At 27.3% G+C, this 19,940-nt stretch overlaps 2 protein-coding genes and 1 long non-coding RNA gene across 3 annotated transcripts; 1 reads left to right on the top strand and 2 right to left on the bottom strand.

Moving 5' to 3' along the window:
- Nucleotides 1-2,150: 2,150 nt before the first annotated feature.
- LOC127283673 (odorant receptor 4-like) lies at nucleotides 2,151-5,703 on the bottom strand. The gene is made up of 6 exons (XM_051308686.1): nucleotides 5,636-5,703; nucleotides 4,632-5,121; nucleotides 4,381-4,480; nucleotides 3,391-3,513; nucleotides 3,133-3,288; nucleotides 2,151-2,271 (listed from the first exon to the last, which is right to left on the bottom strand). The coding sequence occupies exons 1-6, from the start codon at nucleotides 5,661-5,663 to the stop codon at nucleotides 2,212-2,214; spliced, it is 957 nt and encodes a 318-aa protein (XP_051164643.1). The 5' UTR covers nucleotides 5,664-5,703; the 3' UTR covers nucleotides 2,151-2,211.
- A 120-nt stretch (nucleotides 5,704-5,823) lies between these two features.
- Nucleotides 5,824-16,756, top strand: LOC127283688 (uncharacterized). The gene is made up of 4 exons (XR_007843381.1): nucleotides 5,824-5,894; nucleotides 9,688-9,864; nucleotides 16,332-16,475; nucleotides 16,619-16,756. It is a non-coding gene; the product is annotated as an uncharacterized LOC127283688 (long non-coding RNA).
- Nucleotides 9,901-18,869, bottom strand: LOC127283663 (odorant receptor 4-like). Its single transcript, XM_051308671.1, has 7 exons — nucleotides 18,622-18,869; nucleotides 17,116-17,382; nucleotides 16,163-16,652; nucleotides 13,219-13,318; nucleotides 13,025-13,147; nucleotides 11,969-12,124; nucleotides 9,901-10,125 (listed from the first exon to the last, which is right to left on the bottom strand). The coding sequence occupies exons 1-7, from the start codon at nucleotides 18,626-18,628 to the stop codon at nucleotides 10,063-10,065; spliced, it is 1,206 nt and encodes a 401-aa protein (XP_051164628.1). The 5' UTR covers nucleotides 18,629-18,869; the 3' UTR covers nucleotides 9,901-10,062.
- Between the last annotated feature and the right edge of the window lie 1,071 nt (nucleotides 18,870-19,940).

Raw genomic sequence — 19,940 nt, 5'->3', positions numbered from 1 at the left:
TAAAAACGGCACTGAACGTCAAAATGATAAACATTGGTTTTAAAATACTTTTTTCTCGAAATACGAAATTTTGTTTTTCAAAATTCTCCAAAATACCAAGTATATCCTTATCTTATAAATTTCTTAAATCCGAATGATTGTATAAATCTATACAAAAACTCGATTTTAAAACGAAAAGTAGGAAAGTAGGGGAATAGTGTCAGGGTTGAACACTTGGCTTTTTTTAAATAAGAACACTAGCGCCACCTGTGTGCGTACGTGACGAATCTTCTAGTAGTGTAACCTAACTTTTTGTGGCATTACATTTTTGGAGAATCAAAAGTAGTGTCTCCTGTGACTTCGGTGCAATCGAAGAGACAAAAAAAGTTTTGTTTGACTTGTGAATAAACCTAAAAAATGTGTAAAAAAAGCAAGAATTCGGCAAGGTAAGCTTATTGAATGTATTGTGGGGTACATAATTTAAGAAGAAAAAAAGTGAAAAATCGAATCGCGACACATGTCTGGTTATGGTTAGCACAATTCGAAAATGATGCTTCTAGTTAGGGTTGGACACCCATATTAATTATGAATTTGACACAATTTATAAATAAATAAATAATTATAAATTTTATTTTATTGATATTTCAGTGCAAAATTGTGCCAAAGATATTAGAAAAATAATACTTAAATTGTATAAAAGTTGTTCATCATTTCATTGAGTTATTTGGAACAATAAAGCGTTATTTTTTGTAATTTGAGTTCATTCCTTTTTTAAACCCATGAAGCTTTACAATTTGTAAACAATAAGTAAAGATAAACATAAAAAAATAAGAATAAAAAACATTACAAATGTTATTTTACGTTTTTACCAATAATGCGTTTAAATGTTTATAACTTTTTTAATTTTGGACCAATCAATTTACGGTCCACAGCAAAAGTGTTCCTCATTTTTAGATCTTTCCACCCATATACCACAATTGACTGAATTTATCTAAACAAAGTATTTATAAACAAAAAACCAAAACTGTGTCCAACCCTGACACTATTCCCCTAATATAATGACAGCTGCGACTTTGTACTCTCTGTATGCTTCTGCCATCTGACGGCGGCAAGACGTAATAAACCTATCATTATATTACTTTCCTACTTTTCGTTTTACAATCGCGTTTTTGTATAGATTTGCACAATCTTTCGGATTTAAGAAATTTATAAAATAAGGATCCTTGATATTTTGCCCGATTTTGAAAAAAGTGTCCGCGTTTCGAGAAAAAAGTATTTTAAAAACAATGTTTATCATTTGTGACAGGATATTTTATTGAAACTTAACACTCAAATTTTGAATAAGGTCGACATTTAGTGTCCTTTCGTTATCGATTCGATCATGGAGATCTATGAGAAATGGAACGCATGCGTTTGACGAGACGCCGTAAAACTGCGTGCTTGTCGGGCACATGGCACTCTTGGATCGATCGTTAATATCAATAGACGTATAAAATTATATTTGAAAATGTAACTTGTATGTGAGTGAGTGTTCATATTGTGTCGACTTAGGAAGATTTACTTGACAAATTATGGAAAATTAATCTATTAGACGTCAATTGTAAGTTGATCTTTTATTATATTGATTAAATCGACTGATTGAACTCGCTCATTTTATTCTTTTGGGTTCTGTTATTTTATCCACACCCTGTAATTATATTTCTCTTGCTCTAGTTGAAGGTAATTAACGTAAAATCTAATTATTTTATATTATAAATTTTTGTTGACCTTCAGTCGACTGGCGCCCGCGGTAATTTTTATTAAATTATTAATTCTTGACCCTTGACGGCTTTGAACCCGGCTGCGCCAAGTAAGTGTAGATCTTATTTATTTAATTTTTATATATTTTATTGAAATAAGATATCTGCCTGTCTCAATGTTCACGTTCAGTGTCGTTTTCATAGGGCGATAATTAAATGCCGAAGAATTTCAAAGACCGTTTGACACTCTTAAAATAAAAATCAAAATAAAAGTGAAGTTTAAAGTCAAAGTGAAAGTCAAAATGAAATTACATAATTGCATCCCTGGCGCATAAAATAAGTCTCCACTGATAAATCAAAGTCCAATACGTCGTTTAGTTTCTGTCTATCTCGAATCCAATTGAAACTTCAGGAAAACGTTTTTGACATATGTTGTACTTTAAGAATTATTATTACTATTAAATTATTTTTTTCCCTTCAGAAGTAGAAATTATTAGTTGCTTTTTCTCATAGTGATTAAAAATGACAGATATCCCATTGATGTTTTAATAATCTAGAAATAATTATAAATTATTTAAATCAATATACAGTATTACATTTGCTTGAATAAATTATAAATTTATTAACAATAAAAAAAATTAATTAATACATTTCACAATTGAGGCTCCCAATTCAAGAACCGGTCATGCGCAATGTCTTAGCCATAGCGTGCGACCGTTTCTTGAATTGGAAGTCTCAATTATGAAGGATGTATGAGGGTGAAAATTAAAAATTCTGTTAGCCATATGTTAAGATTTGACAATTTTCAATTGGATCACTAGAGACAAATTCAAAAAAGGCCAAATAACTGAAATATTGAATAAAATCTGATGTTACGGAGGGGAGATTTAACACTACTTTTCATTCAATAATTCAGTTATTTGACCTTTTTTTTTTGAAATTTTCATTAGTGATCTGATTGAAAATTGTTAAATTTTATCGTATGGCTGGCAGATTTTTATTAATTGAAATTAATTTTATTATTTTTTAACAAAAATATTATCTAAAATCGTGCACACTTTGATTTTTGCCCTTTTCGAGAGGATCAACTATAAATAAACGGTATTTTACTTTGTAAAATATATTTAATTTTTGAAATTTGACAATTTCTTTTATAAATATTAAAAATTTGCAAAAATAATTTTTAGCCCTTGTGTGCATATCCAGGTACCCACGACTATAGAATTATTTTTATTATAATCGTGTAAATATTAAAATTACGTTTCGTGACAAGATAGGTTTTTTTTATGAATATGGACATAAGGGTTATTTATATATCTAAAAATAATATTAATATAGTAGAATAATAATAATAATAATAATAATAATAATAATAATAAATAATATTTATTTTACAGACAGGAAACTTTCTTACACTTCCAAAGAGTTGGAAATTGAAGACGACGAATTTTCCAGCTGTTATTTGTACAGGTTTATTGCCACTTCGCATTAGTAGGAGAAGAGATTTGGCTTTTTGTGAAGGTAAATTAAACCATTCAGTTTCATATGCAGTGTCTGCAAATGCATAGCTCTAAAAATATTTTTATTAAAATTAAATTATTTAGTATTAAAAAAAAAATTTTTTTTTAAATCATTAGTATTTTAAAATTTTTTTTTTTCTACTACATCTTACTTCCATTTGTAACATTTCAGTTAAATAGCAATAAATGTAGAAGTTTCCTATTATGTACATAAAAAATACCACTATAAATAAGATCTCTGATATCATTGAACTGTGATTTTCATGAGTTATAAACTGAAAAAACGAACTACGTTTTTAACGAGCTCTTAACGAGAAATTTTTCGAAACAAGAACTGGGAATTGAACCCGGGTTCGATGGACGCTAACCAAATACCCTAATCGACAAGCTAAACAACCAACTATCAGATAAAAAAAAATCTTGCCCTTAACCCTAAACTGATTTTATAAGTTTGGTTGTTGATTGTTAGTTGGTTGTTCAGCTTGTCGGTTAGGGTATTTGGTTAGTGTCCATTGAACCCCAGTTCAATTCCCAGTTCTCTCAAATTTTTTTTGAAAAATTTCTCGTTAAGTTTCCAAGTAAAAATTAGCAGGGCTCAATTAATTAAAAAAAAAAGTCAAAAGTATCTTGAAATTCAAAAAATAAATAAATTTTTTTTTCTAAATTTAATAAGTATTTTTAAAAAATTTCAGCAAGCTTTCTGAAAGCTTTCAACAACCTTTTAGCAAGCTTGCTGCAATTCTCCTGCAACATTTCATAGGAAACTTACAGCAATCTTTCACGGCAAGCTTTCCTATATAATTCGCATTAAGTTTGCAGCAATCTTTCCTTGAAATCTTGTAGCAATCTTTCATAGCAAGCTTACAACAATTTTTCACGGAAAGCTAGCTATTGCTGGGATATTTTGCTATTTTAGGCAGGCTTGCGGCAAGCTTCTGTACTATTTGCAAATACACTTATTTGTTTATAAATAATTGTTAATTTACAAATACTTGTTTATTTATAAACAATTATTTATTTGCAAACATATTTATTTATTTAATGAAAAATAATATTACATTTATGTAGAAGTTATTTGTTTATTGTTAAATAAGTCACAGTGACAATAACATACAAATCAATATAATAAATAATTTACTTACCAAAATAAAAAAGTATGCTTGCAAACAAATTTGAAAAGTACATGCAAGCAGCTGTACAAGAAACATCAGGTGAAAGGTACTTTCTATGATTTCAATGCAACTAAAGACAAAATATGTTGTTTCAATGCCTAAATGAAACTTTATTTCAAAAATAATAAATCAGATAGGAATGCCCTTTTTAAAATTCTTAAAAGAGAGAAAAAAAAATTGATATAAACGTGATAAGGAATAAAAAATATTAAGTAAATGACCTGTTAATTTGATGGTGGAAGTTGATAATATTGTTAAATTTTTCATTAAATTTGGATTTAATTTTTGCGTTATTAAAATTATTGATAAGATGCAATAATCTCAAACGTAAGATATGATACTGTGCGGTATAATGAAAAGATAATTGACTAAAGAAACTGTCTGTTCCAGTATATGCAATTGTTCCACAAACAGTGCCGATATATTGGAGACAACATATAATTTCAAAAGTTGGACTGTAGTTCCATCTAAATGGAAAATATGCATCAACATATAATGTAAAATTTCTCAAATGTACTGGACTATTCCAATTAGGCAAGTTCTCAAAAATACATTGAACTAAACGAGCGGTAATTGTTACATGACCCATAATGAGGCATATCAATGAAAATTGTTTCCCTTTGCGACCACTTTTAATCATTATATCTAATTCTTCATTACTTTTCTTGCTCTTCCAATTGGCCATCATATTATCGTAAATAGTTGACATTTCTGAAATAATATGTAATAAGGATAACAATAATTAAAATTTTAATGTTAAATAATTATAACAAAGTAATAAGGACCAAATAAATTAAGACAAAGTTAACAGAATGTGACTGTTAAAGGCGACGTCAGAAAGGTTAAAATTCTTTTTATATTTTTTATTAAAATTAAATAAAAAAAAATTAAAATTTCACCAAAAATTTAATTTTTTTAATATATTTTTCCAAAAGAAAAAACTCCTAAGATAATACAAAAGATTCACTAAAATTTTTTATATCTATACCAACTTGAACGGCATTAATCTCTAAACCTAAATAAATTAATAAAAATTGTTAAAAATTTATTAATAAACTATAAAAAAAAATTAAATTAAATCCGTCTCTATATATGCGCAATTAAAATTAGTTAAAATTTTTTATAATTTAAATTTAGAAAGTAAACTTGTAATCCAATGATTTTTTTATTTTCTATTTTTGGGTTGATGATATATTTATAAATATTACAACATTTTTTTACAAACTTTTTTTATTGCAATATAGTACGACCATTTTAAACAATGCGACCAAGTATGGTAGTTCTGCAACACATAATACATTACTCAAACGATCTATATCCCCCAAAACTTGAAACACTCTGCAACCTTGAGGAATAAATACGCCGAAAAGAAGAAACAATAAACTAATAATAAATAAGCTTTTTGATAATTTTTCATTTTTTTGTGTGGGCCACGCTCCAAAACTTGTGAGACTGATTCGGGAGAATAATGAAAAAACTTCCAGGTAGTTATCTTTAAAAATAATCAAAAATTAATTTAAAAGAATATGGAATTAATTTTTTTTTTTTAATAATTTAAAAAACACTATTTTTTATGTGAAATTACGTGAGAGTACACTGAAAAAAAACTAGTAGGTTTTACTACTTTTTAACTACTTTGAGTAGTACAATAGGTTCTCAACTGAATTTAAACGGTTCTATTAACTATATAAAAATAGGTAAACCAATTAAAAATGTAATTGGTAGAATGACATTTTGTGATTGTATTTACTCAATTTAAAAATGTTAAAACAACTCAAGATGTAAGTAGTAGATTTTACTACTTAAAGTGGTTCATTAGGCTTTAAGAACATTTTTTTGGTACATTTAATAAATATTTTGCAATTGAAACTACTACTTTAAGTAGTAAACTTTACTACTTAAAGTGGTTCAATAGGCTTTAAGAACATTTTTTTGGAGAATTAATAAATCTTTTGCAATTAAAACTACTACTTTAAGTAGTAGATTTTACTACTTAAAATAGGAAAATAAAATTATTTTTTATTTATAATAATCCGATACCTTAACCGACTAACCACGCACGCTCGCTACGACAGTCTGCAAACTACTCGAAGACTACTTTCTGCTTGTCCAATTGGTAATTTAACTATTTAAAGTAGTCATTTTTACTACTTTTATTAGTTGCTATAACTATCCTTTTTAAGTTTTGACTAGTAAATTTTTCATCTTTTAATTATATTATAAGTTGTTTAATTGCATAGTGCAGTAAAATCTACCACTTAATGTGATAGTTTTAATTGCAAAGGATTTTTTAATTCTACGACATAAATGTTCTTAATGATAGAACGTCCAAGCGCCCGTCCTGCCGGAAGGCTTTTTTAGATGGCCCTATATATATGAGGGTGGTAAAAAGGGAACTCAAAATTTTTTTTTTTCACCTTTTCTTATTAAAGTAGACGTAAAAACGAAAAAATTCATGCGTTAGACTTAAAAAAAAAATAATATTAAACCATGTTTCGAAGCCTTCAAACTTTGCATGTTTGCTACAAGCCAAAAAAACAGTTTTTCGTAAATTCACTGTAAAATCTACAAAAAGCAATATTTTTCAGTCTAACTACTCTCATTTTCTTCTGAAGTCTTCAAAGAATAAAATGTGATAGTTTATTTTTAAAAAAATTCAGTTTAAATATTTTTTTGGATTCGTCAAAAAAACCCTATAAAAACGTTCTTTTTCTTTGAATTCCCTAGCCTAGGGATTTTAATTTACAAACATTATGTTTACATGCGCTAAAAGCTTGTGTTTTTACCTTTCCAACGATATATTTTACTTTTGGATTATCTGAATCCATGTTAATTTTATAAAGCGATTTCGGAGGGACTCACGTGAGTCTTCTTCATCCTGCCGGAAGGCTGTTGGACGTTCTATCATTAAAGCCTATTGAACCACTTCAAGTAGTAAAAGCTACTACTGAAAGTAGTAGTTTTAATTGGAAACGATTTGTATCAAAAACTTTTTTCAAGCTTATTGAATTAATTAAAATATAGTAAAAAATTACTACTTAAAGTAGTAGTTTTAACTGGAAACGATTTGTAAATTCTACATCAAAAATCTTCTTTAAGTTTATCGAATTAATTAAAATAGTAAAAATCTACTACTGTGCGATTTCAGGTGATATTTTGACTTTTTCGGAGTAGGTTAACCGATTGCAATGAAACTTTGGAATTTTGTTATATATAGTAAGACTAATCTTTAACGTAAATTTCAGCTTAAAATATTTGTTAGTTTACGAGATTTGCAATAATAACAAAAAATTTTAAACTGCTATATCTTCCGTTCTAATAATCGGATTGAGGTCTACTTTTTTTAAAACTGTCAAGGAAAATGAGAGGAATAAATCTCTTTCAGAACAATTTTTTATAATTTTACAACTAAAAAAATTATTAAATAATAATTGAATAAATTTCAAGCGACAATCTAAAATTCAACCACTTAAACGCTAAAATGATCTTACAAGTGTTTTCTTTAATGTTCCAAAGGAATCCAATTGTAAATGCAAGTTTACAAGTGACATTGCGCATGCAGCATTCTCACGTAGTCAATTTAGTCCACGAATCACGTCAGCTGGTTATAGGAGAATGCTGCGTGCGCAATGTCGTCTGCACGTCAACTAGCAGAAATCGCAATTGTTTATACTCGTAAATTATTAAAATTAACCATGTTAAACTTGCATTTACAATTGGATTCTCTTGGAACATTACAGAAAACACTGGTAAGATCATTTTAGCGTTTACGTGATTGAATTTTAGATTGTCGCGTGAAATTTATTCAATTATTATTTAATAATTTTTTTAGTTGTAAAATTATAAAAAATTGTTCTCAAAGAGATTTATTCCTCTCATTTTCCTTGACATTTTAAAAAAAGTAGACCTCAATCCGATTATTAGAACGGAAGATATAGCAGTTTAAAATTTTTTGTTATTATTGCAAATCTCGTAAACTAACAAATATTTTAAGCTGAAATTTACGTTAAAGATTAGTCTTACTATATATAACAAAATTCCAAAGTTTCATTGCAATCGGTTAACCTACTCCGAAAAAGTCAAAATCTCACCTGGAATCGCACTACTTAAAGTAGTAGTTTTAATTACAGACGACTTGTTAATTCTACAACAAGAATTTTATTGAAGCCTATAAAATCATTGAAATTAATAAAAAATGTACTACTCAAAAAGTAGTTATATTAATTAAAGAAAATAATTCCTTTTACTACATTTCATATAACTGGTGAATAGTAGTTGGATTTACTACTCTTCAAATTTTGAGTTCCACTACATTTTTTTCAGTGTACATTCACATCTCCTTATATAATTTTTATTAAAAATATTTTTATAATTGAGAAAACGTAGACAGATAAGAAAACGACTTTTTCGGAACAAAAAATTTTAAAATTTAATTGTTTTTGTGATAGAAAATTCCCATTGGAATTGATAAAGTTTGATCCATGGAAAGTGAAAAAACATAAAATTTTAACTATATTTAAGAAAATTTTAATTAATTAATTTTTTTTTTATTAATTGATATGTAATTTTTATATAAGGATTAATAATCAGGTTATTGAAATGACGTATTGTAGTTTAAAAAAAAGTATGTTTTACAGTTTATATCTGGTTTTACAAACTTCCATGAATCGAATTTAATCAATTTAGTATTATAATTTATTTTATTTGATCCACTTTACCATTGATATTTGTTAATTTTTCATTCATTTTTTTGAGCTTCGTTGTTTTTCTTCGATAAATTAAAATCCTACATTCTCGCACTTTAATTAAATATATGATTAAATTATATGATTAATTTTTTAATATTAAATTTTAATGAACAAAAAATGATATCCTTTAAAATATTTCATGTGTTAAAAATATAAGGAGTTAAAACGATTTAATAAAATTTAGAGTTCACGAAACGGTATGTATAATACAAAGAGGTACAAACATTTTACGTATTAGATATATAATACTATAAAGAACAAAAATTGTAGTTATTTATTTTTAGGTGAAATTGCAAAAAAATATACGAAAGTTTATTATCTTTACCATATTAAGTTAATGACGAATCATTTTATAGCATCATTGTTGTTCGTATGCTAAATAAGTTAACGATTCCCATTACATAATTATGCAATTTTACTTTGGTTGAAGCATGCGCAAATTGTCATTTTTATTTCATTTTTGTTTCCAATAGTTTGTTTCGGTTGAGCTTTCATTTATAACACATTTCATGTCTTTTTAATTTTACAGAACAGAAATGTCGAAAATTTGCATATATATTATAAGAAGAAAATTAAATGGATTTCAATGATTCGTTGCTAAATAAACATTTAGTTATAAAGAAATAAAACATTATTAGTTATGGAATAAAAATTAATAATTGGAACTGAGGGATCTTCATTAAAATTTCCGCGTCTCCGCAGTTGAGTAAACAACTTTCCTATTTTACATTATTTTTTTTTTGAGGACAAGTGAATAACAAAGTAATGCAAAATATTGAAAATTTAATAACTCAACTGCATTAGTTACTGTTGCAATAATTACATTATTATGAAATACAGTAAATAATAATAATAATTGTTAGCTAGTATATTAATTTAATTTTCTCCATCTTTTTAAACATGATTATTTGTTGTTCTTTTTCATAGTTATTAAAAACGATAGATATCCCAATGATGTTTTAACAATCTAAAATTAAATAGAAATAATGATCAATTATATTCTAAGTATTTTATAGAATTACATTAATTTAAATTGATTTATATATTCTTTAGTAGTAAAAAAATTATTTCGATACATATTATGTGAATAAGAGAAATTTTAATTTGTAAAAAATAAAGAGCCTCGGCATGGGATGACCCAATAATCCCTGCAAAATTTTTAAGATCAGGTTGTCGATTACATCTTGTCTTTGTTGGTTGTATTATTACATCTTGCCTTCGCAAACTTAATTTGGCATTACATCTACCCTTTATTGGATATATTAGATCCGCCATTTTGAATTTTTTAAAACTAATTTCAGATTCGTAATTCGCGACCCCAAAAACCCATGTGTGACCATTTTCAAGTAAATTGGATGGATTTTTAAAATTGTCTTCCACCATATTGGATCCGCCATTTTGAACGTTTCAAAAAGAATCTTGGATTTATAAACGGCGACCCAAAAACCCCTGAGTAACGATTTTCAAGTACATTGGATGGATTTTAAAAATTTTCGTCTGCCATATCATATTCGCCATTTTGAATTTTTAAAAACGGACCTTACATTCGTAATCAGCGATCCCAAAAACCCACGAGTAACGATTTTTAAGTACATTGGATTGATTTTTGTAATTGTCGTCCACCATATTGGATCCGTCATTTTGAATGTTTAAAAACGTACCTTAGATTTGTAATGAGCGACCCCAAAACCCCCGAGTAACCATTTTCAAGTAAATTAGATGGATTTTTAAAATTGCTGTCCGACATATTGGATCCGCCATTATGAATTTTTGAAAACGGACTTCAAATTCGTAATCAGCAGACGAAAATCTTGAAGGAACCATTTCGTCTGATTTTTTTAACTATTATTGTCACGTCACCGTAACATTTTTTTATAATATTTATGTAAGATTAATTTTTTGTTTAAAATACATTTGTAAATAAATAATTGTTTTTAAATAAACAAATATTTGTAAATAAACAATTACTTATAAATAAACAATTATTTATAAATAAACAAATATTTATAAATAAAACGAATATTTGAGAGTAAATCAATTATTTATAAATATTAAATGTATAATAAAATAAGAATGTTAATAATCATAATTAATGTTAAAATATATTAAAAATGATCAATATATAAAAATTATAATATTTCTTTAGGATGTAGTGTTCTTGACATTTTGTGTTATTAAAATAAGGAAATCAACATATACGGAGTCACCAACACATAGAAGAAAAGCAATAAACACTTTTCATGTCTGTGAGGTACCGATCTTGAATCTAACCCAAAGAGGCGAGCTGGTACCGCCGCGAAGAATACATTGGAAAATATACCTATATAAAGGGAGACCTTTCACTACAAAGGCGGTCCCAAATTGTACGCACAAAGTTCATCGTATCGAGCGTCAAATACAGTTCCAAAATATATACATCGAAGATACACAAGTGTCATCATAGTTAACAAGTTAAAATATTACATATTCAGAAGTTTTCGTCAGTTACGGTCCTGTCTAAAATATACCAGTGTCAATGCGGTAATAAAAATTGTACAACTTAGAAGATATAATCTTAGGATTATATTATAAGTTCAGATTAGATAAAATTAATATTTATTTAAAATATGACATAACATTATTTAATAATATTGCATGTTCTTTTTTAACATGGCCCCCTTTGACCCCCTGTATTTTCGTAAGGGGGCGTATGCTCATCTTGAAATTTTACAAGGATTATTGGGTCATCATATGTTACCATTTGTCATGAAGAAAGTTTCAAAATGCGAGATACGAAAAAGGGGTATTTTTTGCCGAGGCTTTTTACTTACACTACCAAATAGTTGAAAGTTGAAAACGACGAATTTTCCTGCCGTTATTTCATTAGGTTTATTACCCCTTTGCATAAGTAAGAGAAGAGATTTTGCTTTTTGTGAAGGTAAATTAAACCATTCAGTATCATATGCCGTCTCGGCAAACGCATAACTCTGAAAATATTTTTATTATTTCAATATTAACCCATGGAAATAGTATATTAAGCAACAAGGGTCCAAAGGCAGCCATTGGACCATGACTACTTTGTTTTCGGGGTCGCTGAAACCGTATCTGAAGTCCGTTTAATCCCATCACGTCAGGATTTTGAAATAACCTCAAAAAATCTCAAATTTGTCATCAAAATTTTGAAATCAAGAAAAATTCTTATCTCTTTGTCTCACTATGACTGCTTTACATTTTTGGGGTCGCTGAATCCGAATCTGAAGTCTATTTAACCTCATCATGTCAGGGTTTTGACAATACCTCAAAAAAACCAAAATTTAGGGTTTTTTTAAAGTTATTTCAAAACCCTGACGTAATGGGGTTAAATAGACTTCAGATTCGCATTCAGCTACCCCAAAAACATAAAGTAGTCGCATGGTAAGACTTACAATTAGAGATGAGAATTTTTCCTGATTTCAAAATTTTTGGGTCCAATTTTGGTTTTCTTGTGGTTATTTCAAAACCCTGACGTGATGGGGTTAAATAAACTTCAGATTTGCACTCAGCGACCCCAAAAACATAAAGTAATCATGGTAAGACTTGAGACATAAATTTTTTTTTGATTTCAAAAATTTGAGGTCAAATTTTGGTGTTTTTAAAAGTTATTTCAAAATCCAGACGTGATGGGGTTAAACGAAATTCAGATTCGGTTTTTAGCGACCCCAAAGCCATAAAGTAGTCATGGTCTGATCAAAAGCTCAGAACATCAATTTATTTTTGTGTGTGCCAGTGAAATCAGCGTCTTAACGTGGTTTCCCCCCTTAAACAAAAACTTTTGCGCAAAAATCTAGTCTTTTTGCAAAAAAAAAAAAAATTGTTATACATTTTTTTACTTAATTATATTGTCTTACTTCCATTTGTAACATTTCAGCTAAGTAGCAATAAATGTACAAATTTCCATTTATGTACATAAAAAATACAATTATAAAAAGAATTTCTGATAACATTGAACTACGATTTTCTTGACTTATATACTGAAAAAATGTTAAACAATTTTAATTATCTAAATAGGGAATATAAAATTTAATGCTATAAATTTACTTACCAAAATAAAAAAGTAACCTAACAAACAAAATTGAACTGTACAAGCCAGTATCTGTACAAGAAAGGTCAAATGGAAGGTACTTTCTACTATTTCTATGCAACTGCGTTAAATAAAATACAATATATTGTTTCATTGTCTCAATATTGTTTTAATGTTGTTTAATTTCGTAATATTCTGACAAAATATTCTATTTTTGCAAATTTTAAAAATATTGAAACAATATTTATGTAACATATATTAGAATGATCCGAAAATGTATAGAAATAAATATTTTTGTAATATTTTTTCATTTGTATAGTTCAGGGTGTATGTGGTATTTTTTTATTTAATATAATTCTGATCATTAATTTTGTTATTTCTGAAAATATAATTTGTATTTGTGAATTACAAAATTTGTGTATATTAATTTAATGATATAATTTTCTTAGAGCAAATTAACGATTTTATAATAATTATTGATTTACTTAGACTTTTAAATAATATTTTCAAATTTTAAATTCATTTTAAATACAAAATCGTTAGAGGATGAACTAGATAAAACAATAGCTACATTGGTTTCAAAGGCAGTCGCAACCAATCTTAAACAATAATAATAAGAAACAATGACTAAATAAAAAAAAATTTAGTACTACATAACTTGGCAGTGATTGTTGTTTAATTTGGAACAAATTTAAAATAAATTTTTTGACATTTGAGGCATTTTATATGAGAATACGGGGTCATGTCTCGGATTTTTCTCAAAATTCGGTAAATTGTAGTGATAGTGGTGCTAAATAAGTGTACAAATTTTGAATTTGAAATTTTTAATATTTTTCGAGATATTTACAATAACAAATTTGAGCAATATTTTTTTGCTTTACTTATAACTTTTTTCCTATTAAAAATAGAGAAAAATGTTGTAAATGGTTTTTACGCGGAAGATCTTAAACTTTTAGAAAAAAATTATTTTTTTAAAAAAATATTAATTTTTAAACAATTTGTTTAAAAAATAAAATTTGTTTATAACTTTTAAACATGTTTTCCCTCATTTAGAAGCGCGAAAAAAATCATGAATATTGTTTAAGTCAGAATAAATTGATGGTTAAATTTTTGAGATGGCATTATTTTTTGTTTTCGAGATATTAATTAATTAACTAACAAAAGTTAAAAAAAAATGAAATATTTTACGAACAAATAAAATTAGAGTAATTTTAAAAACGCCATTATAATGCTTATCAAAATCCGTATCCAACGAGCCCTATATGAACTATTTTGGATAAACTGGTGTTTTTAAAATTACTCTAATTTTATTTCTTCGTAAAATATTTCATTTTTTTATTAACTTTTGTTAGTTAATTAATTAATATCTCGTAAACAAAAAATAATGCCATCTCAAAAATTTAACCAACAATTTATTATGACTTAAGCAATATTCATGATTTTTTTCGCGCTTCTAAATGAAGGAGAACATGTTTAAAAGTTATAAACAAATTTTATTTTTTGAACAAATTGTTTAAAAATTAATATTTTTTTTAGAAAATTATTTTTTTCTAAAAGTTTAAGATCTCCCGCGTAAAAAACATTTACAACATTTTTCTCTATTTTTAATAGGAAAAAAGTTATAAGTAAAGCAAAAAAATATTGCTCAAATTTGTTATTGTAAATATCTCGAAAAATATTAAAAATTTCAAATTCAAAATTTTGTGATGACCGTTAAAATAGAAATTACTGAGACAAAAAAAATCAATAACAAACGTATAGGTAAAAAGCGCGGACGGTGGAGAAAGGCCCCACTGCACGGAGCGAAAAGTTGCGCACCAGCGACCGAGAACCGACCTAGCGTCGCGCAGCCCAAGTAATTTCCCCCTCCAGGCGCTCAGACCTCCGAGCTCCCCCACCGCTTCTCTGCCAGACGGACCGACATAAAATCAGCAGGCCCGACACGGAGAGCTCAGAACTGAGTTTGACTCAGGACTAAGAGTTTCACTCTCAGAGCCTTCCCTATCTTGAGTTTTACTCGATAGTGAATCGAAAGAGAGTTTTACTCTCTCAAGTTAAGAAAGGGTTTTATCCTTTTTTAATAGACTTCAGGGTATCTCTTACATCGTTCTCGAATCACGAGTATCACTCATGATCCCACCACCCAGAGTTTCACTCTGTCATCATCGAACGACAGGTGGATCAGCCGAACCATCCAAGGATCGCAAGGAGCATCGTTAGGGTGATCGTCCATTTTCCGCAAAGTTACCCCTCTGGCATTAATATAATTTCCGGTAACGCCACGACTCGCTTTATTTCGTTTTCGCTCCATTTATATCATATAAGTTCCGCGGATGACCGGATTATTCTTGTTACTAATCGACCTGTCATATGTTCTTTTATTATTTGTAAGCCTTTTCTTTTTATTGTGTCTATCGGCGTTAATTTATCTTTTCACATTTGTTAAAGAGATCACGCGTTATTGTTTGTAATTAGATTCCGTAACAATTAATGTACCGTGCGCAGATCCCGTAATTATCATTTTTCTTGTCCATTTCTAAAATATAGTTATCTGTAACTAATAAGTCAATTCTTTGTTTTATTTTTCGAATCCTGATTCCGACGAGCTTTTCCTACAAAATTACAATTATAAACGTTATAATTTGTCCAATTATTTATCACCACTATCACTACAATTTACCGAATTTTGAGAAAAATTTGAGACATGACCCCGTATTCTCATATGAAATGCCTCATTTACCTTTTTTGGACCATCCTAATATATACATAAAAAACATTTCATTAAAGAACTGAAAAAATAGAGAAAAAAACTTAAACTAAAGTTTACTATGTCAGAACACTAAAAATAGTTTAAATCCCTAATTTCTTAGTTTATATAGTAACGTACAGCAATATCATTTTCAAAAGAAGAAAAAAATTGATATAAAAATTAGTGTATCGAATATAAAAAAATTGGATAAATCACCTATTAATATAATAATGAATGTTGATAATACGGTTAAATTCTTCATTAAATTTTGATTCACAATTTTTATTATTAAAATTATTAATAAGATGCAGTAGTCTCATACGTAAGATGTAATATTGTGCGGTATAATGAAAAGATATTTGACTAAAGAAACTGTCTGTTCCAGAATAAGAAAATGTCGCACAAACTGATCCCACATATTGAAAACAACATAATAATTCAAAAGCTGGATAATAGTTCCATGTAAATGGAAAATATGAATCAACATATAATGTATAATTTTTAAAATGTCCTGGACTATTCCAATTAGGTATGTTTTCAAAAATACATTGCAGCATACGAGAATGGGCAGTTGCATGACCCATAATGATGCACACCATCGAAAATCGTTTCCCTCTGTCACCACTTTTTATCATTATTTCTAATTCGTCATTACTTTTTTTTCTATTCCAGTCGTCCATCATAAAACTGTAAAGAGTTGACATTTCTGAAATAATGCAATTAATTTTATATATAACAAAGTAATAAGGACCAAATAAGAATCGTAAAAATTTAAGAATAATTAAAATATCGTTATTTTCGAAGATATTTTAAAGATGTATTGAGATGTTCCAAGTAGAATAGTCTGCAGAATGGTTTCGAACTTTCTGCAGACATTCAGCGGAATCCTGTTTGCTAGAGCTTGGAGACATTCTGCCGAAAGTCTGGTGATTCAAAAAGGTTCATGAAAGTATGAAAAAACAATTTTTTTTTTTTTTTGAACTATCAGACTTTCTGCAGAATGTCTGCAGACTTTAGCAGACAGGAGTCCGTTGAATATTTGCAGCAAGTTTGTTTCACTTTCTACAAATTCTTTTACTTGGATGTTTTTTATATCTGTCAACTTAAACGGCACTAATTGAAATTAGTAAAAATTTTAAATGTAAATAATTAGAAAATTGAGTACAAACTTTGTTTATTGCGATAAAGTACGATCATTTTAATGAAAGCGACCAAGTACGGTAGTTCTGCTACACATAAGACATTACTCAAACGATCCATATCTCCCCAAACTTGAAACACTCTAATGCTTTGAGGAATAAATACACCGAAAGCAAGAAAAAATAAACTAATAATAAATAAGCATTTTGATAATTTTTCATTTTTTTGAGTTGGCCATGCTCCAAAAGTTCCGATACTAATTCGAGAGAATGATGAAAAACTTTCCAAGTAGTTATCTTTAAAGATAATTAAAATTCAATATACAGAAATTAAAAACAGGGTAGCAACCAATTGCCTAGAGATTTTTTTTTCTGGGTCAGTCCACTGACTTTCGTCTAATAGTGGTTGCGACCAAATTTTAAAAAAATTTAGTTTTAATATATATGTGAAACTCGATGATTCCCTGAGTTCATTAACCATAATATTATGGTAAAAATTTTATTCCTTTTAAAAATATTAAATATCAAAAGTAGGAGGTTCACAATGTGATTTTGTAACCTTAAATTTTCCATTTTTTTTAAAAACGCTATTATTAAAAAACTATTATAAATTAGATGTTGGAACTCACCAAAAACATAAATCACTTTATTCTGCACAGAGGAATGAAAAAATTACTGCAAAAATTTATTATTTTTGGATGATATACGATTTTAAAAAAAATTTTATTTAAATATTCTCATGATATTTATTTATTTATAACTTTTTTGTCGGTGCTCCGAAAAAATTGAGGTTTTGCACAAAAATATTTATTAATATTCTTTACCTTCTATTAAAATCTTACGAAGGTGTTTTGCTTCGTTTTGAAGATATAAATTTTCAAAATTTTTTATTTAAAAAGGTTAATTAAAAGACTTGAAGTTAACTGACCAATTTCAAATCGCTACATTTTAATATATTTTTATAAAAAATGGAGCAGTTTGAATTTGGTTAGTTAACTTCAAATCTTTTAATTAACCTTTTTAAATTTTTTAAAATTTTTAATTAAAAAATTAAAAAAATTGAAAAATTTAAGGTTACAAAATCACATTGTGAACCTCCTACTTTTGATATTTAATATTTTTAAAAGGAATAAAATTTTTACCATAATATTATGGTTAATGAACTCAGGGAATCATCGAGTTTCACATATATATTAAAACTAAATTTTTTTAAAATTTGGTCGCAACCACTATTAGACGAAAGTCAGTGGACTGACCCTTATGATCGAGTAAATTCGATTTATGAAAGGTGAAAAACCTAAAACAAACAACAACCATGAGTAAATTATAATTTTTAAACTTATGTAAATTTTAATTTATTTACTATTGTTTTGTGTTTACTTTTTTTTAATACTTAATAGTTTGTTAATTGATGTGAAATTTTTATTTCACCAAATCATAGCAACGTCACTCTAAGTATTAATCTTTTATAATTTTTCTACCTTTCACAAAAATTAAATTTAAACAAAATTCAATATTTTTATTTGACAATTTTACCGTTCATCTTTTGTTAATTTGTTGTTATACAAATAATTCAAAAGTTATTCTAGCACTTTGGTGGAGTAGTATATATATATAGATAAATTTTTATTAGATGTCAATGAAACAAAAATTATAAATGTTTTTTTAAATTATCATTTGCTAATAATATACATGGAAAAATGATTCAATAAAAATTTAGAGTTCATGAGATTATTCTTTATTTTTACAGAGAGGTGAAAACATTTATGTTATTAGAAGTATACTATAGAAAGTAGAAAAATTGAAGGTATCTATTTTTAGTGATATTACAAAAGAATAAAAAAGTATAAACCTTTATAAAATTAAGTTAACGATGAATCATTTTATAGTATTATCGAAAGTTATACTAAATAAGTAAGCGATTGCCATTACATAATTATGCCATTTTACTTAGTTTCAAGCATGCGCAAATGGTCTTTTTTTATTTCATTTGTGTTTCTCATCGTTTGTTTACGTTGAGATTTCAGATGTGTAACATTTGTAAACATATTTGATGTCTCTTTTAATTAATTTTACTTAAGAAAAAATCGAACAGAAATTATGAACATTTGCAGATATTATATAAGAAAACAATTAAATACACAAATTTCTTTTCTTATATAATTGAAAATATATATAAAATAAATATTTTATTTTGCAAAATTGTTATTTAATTTGCCAACGATAAGAAAATCTCGAATTTTTATTTAGTCGGTAAGTTATGTAAATTAAAATGGATTATTTATATTTTTGTCTCTTTGCTCCTAGTTAAGATTTTGGACTGGTTCCGGACTAATACGAAATTAGTTTGAATCTGTAGTCAGATTTTTGTCATCCATTATTAGTTCGGCTAAGCCTAAAATTTGTACGGTTTGTGTAACATACAAATTCCGGATTAGAATTTTTGAACATACTAAAATCGGATATTTACTGAATAATACCGGATTTATTACACAAATATTTCAGTGTTGCGTTATTTTATGCCACAGTAATTTTAGTGTAGATTATACTTGAAATTGCTCTTAAAGTAAACTCACATCGTTAAATGTCGCGGGATAATTGAGAATTTTGTTTAATTCTTGTGTGATATTTTTTAATGATCTCGTTTTAATAAATTGTTCATTATTTTATCTTATGTGAGAATTGTGGTTTTCTTGAACCCATCCTTTTCAATCTAAGCTAGCGGCAACTTTTCCGAAATTCATTGTGGTTTTCAATCTAATAATTGATTTTTGCTATTTTGTTTATTTTGTCTTTATTCCATACTAGACACAATATTATAGGTTCCTAACTAAAAATTTAAAAAACAACAATAA

The sequence above is a fragment of the Leptopilina boulardi genome, unplaced genomic scaffold (assembly GCF_019393585.1).
Source record: "Leptopilina boulardi isolate dan_hultmark-lab unplaced genomic scaffold, ZJU_Lbou_2.1 LbouV2_310, whole genome shotgun sequence".
NCBI classification, from domain to species: Eukaryota; Metazoa; Arthropoda; class Insecta; order Hymenoptera; family Figitidae; genus Leptopilina; species Leptopilina boulardi.
The sequence above is the reverse complement of the archived record's forward strand: the minus strand, read 5'-3'. Positions and strand labels throughout refer to the sequence as shown.